Source organism: Penaeus monodon, chromosome 15, assembly GCF_015228065.2.
Source record: "Penaeus monodon isolate SGIC_2016 chromosome 15, NSTDA_Pmon_1, whole genome shotgun sequence".
NCBI lineage: Eukaryota > Metazoa > Arthropoda > Malacostraca > Decapoda > Penaeidae > Penaeus > Penaeus monodon.
The window spans coordinates 35,536,733-35,537,682 of NC_051400.1; the positions used below are offsets into that span (position 1 = coordinate 35,536,733).

A 950-nucleotide genomic window follows, 5' to 3' on the forward strand; every position below is an offset into this window, starting at 1 on the left:
AAAACTACCTGAAACCAGTATGGGTATGGAAAAGCTTTAAAAAAAAGAAAATTTTGAGAGCGTTAATTTAAAAGAATTGTGGTGAGGAGGAAACATCAAATTCTCAATTTTAATTAGGTATTGAAAAGATAACCAAGGGATTAGAGATAACAGTGTGGATGATGGAAATGACAGTGGGAAGCAGTGCGTATTTTGTCATGGGCATGGTGGAGAGAGCATGAAGGGACTAGAGGCTAATAAATGAAAAGAATGGGACAAAGAAAAGGGTGAAAGGGCAGAGTTGCAGATGCGGAAGGGAGAAAACTAGAATGGGAAAGCATCTTGCAAAAAGAGTGAGTGAAGGGGATGAAAATTTATTGGGATCTCAGTTTAAGGATGAATTTTTACTAACACAGGAACTCCCAATGAAATATAGCCACTTTAAGAACAATTCATAAATCTGATTTTAAAAATAAAACATTCTTGATATGAATTGTGCATAAGGAGCATTTATACCTTCCGCCTCGATATCATTCAAAGATAATAGATTGAACAATAAGGCAAATACCTTAAAAGCAGCAATTTAAGGGAGATTTTAGAGTTCTATCCCACCATCGCCATCAAGTTAAACAAGCAGCAAAAATTTTGGAAACTTATCAAACCCCCTTAAAAGGGATAAAAAGGAAAAATGAACCATAAAACAAAATATGATTTCTTTTTTGGTTGGCAGTTTTCGTTCAACTTTTATGCACCTTACTTTCCATAAATTTAATTCAAAGGGCTTTTATACACCTAGAGTGAGAGTGATCAAAGAGGATATATTTGTAATTTTTGTAATCTCTACGAAGCAAACAAGGTTTTTTTTGTGAAGGGTTTATATGATGAATAATATGAAAAGGGAAAAAAAATAGTAAAGACTTTATGGTTATTCTAGTCCCCCCCCATCTCTCTCTGTACATCCCGCCACACCC

General features: G+C 34.6%; 1 protein-coding gene across 1 annotated transcript in view; it reads right to left on the minus strand.

Moving 5' to 3' along the window:
• Positions 1 to 752: 752 nt before the first annotated feature.
• LOC119582344 overlaps positions 753 to 950 on the minus strand; it is a 5,645-nt gene continuing 5,447 nt past the window's right edge. Inside the window, exon 3 of the mRNA XM_037930560.1 lies at positions 753 to 771. Coding sequence (XP_037786488.1) covers positions 753 to 771 — 19 coding nt within the window. The remainder of the gene's footprint in view (positions 772 to 950) is intronic.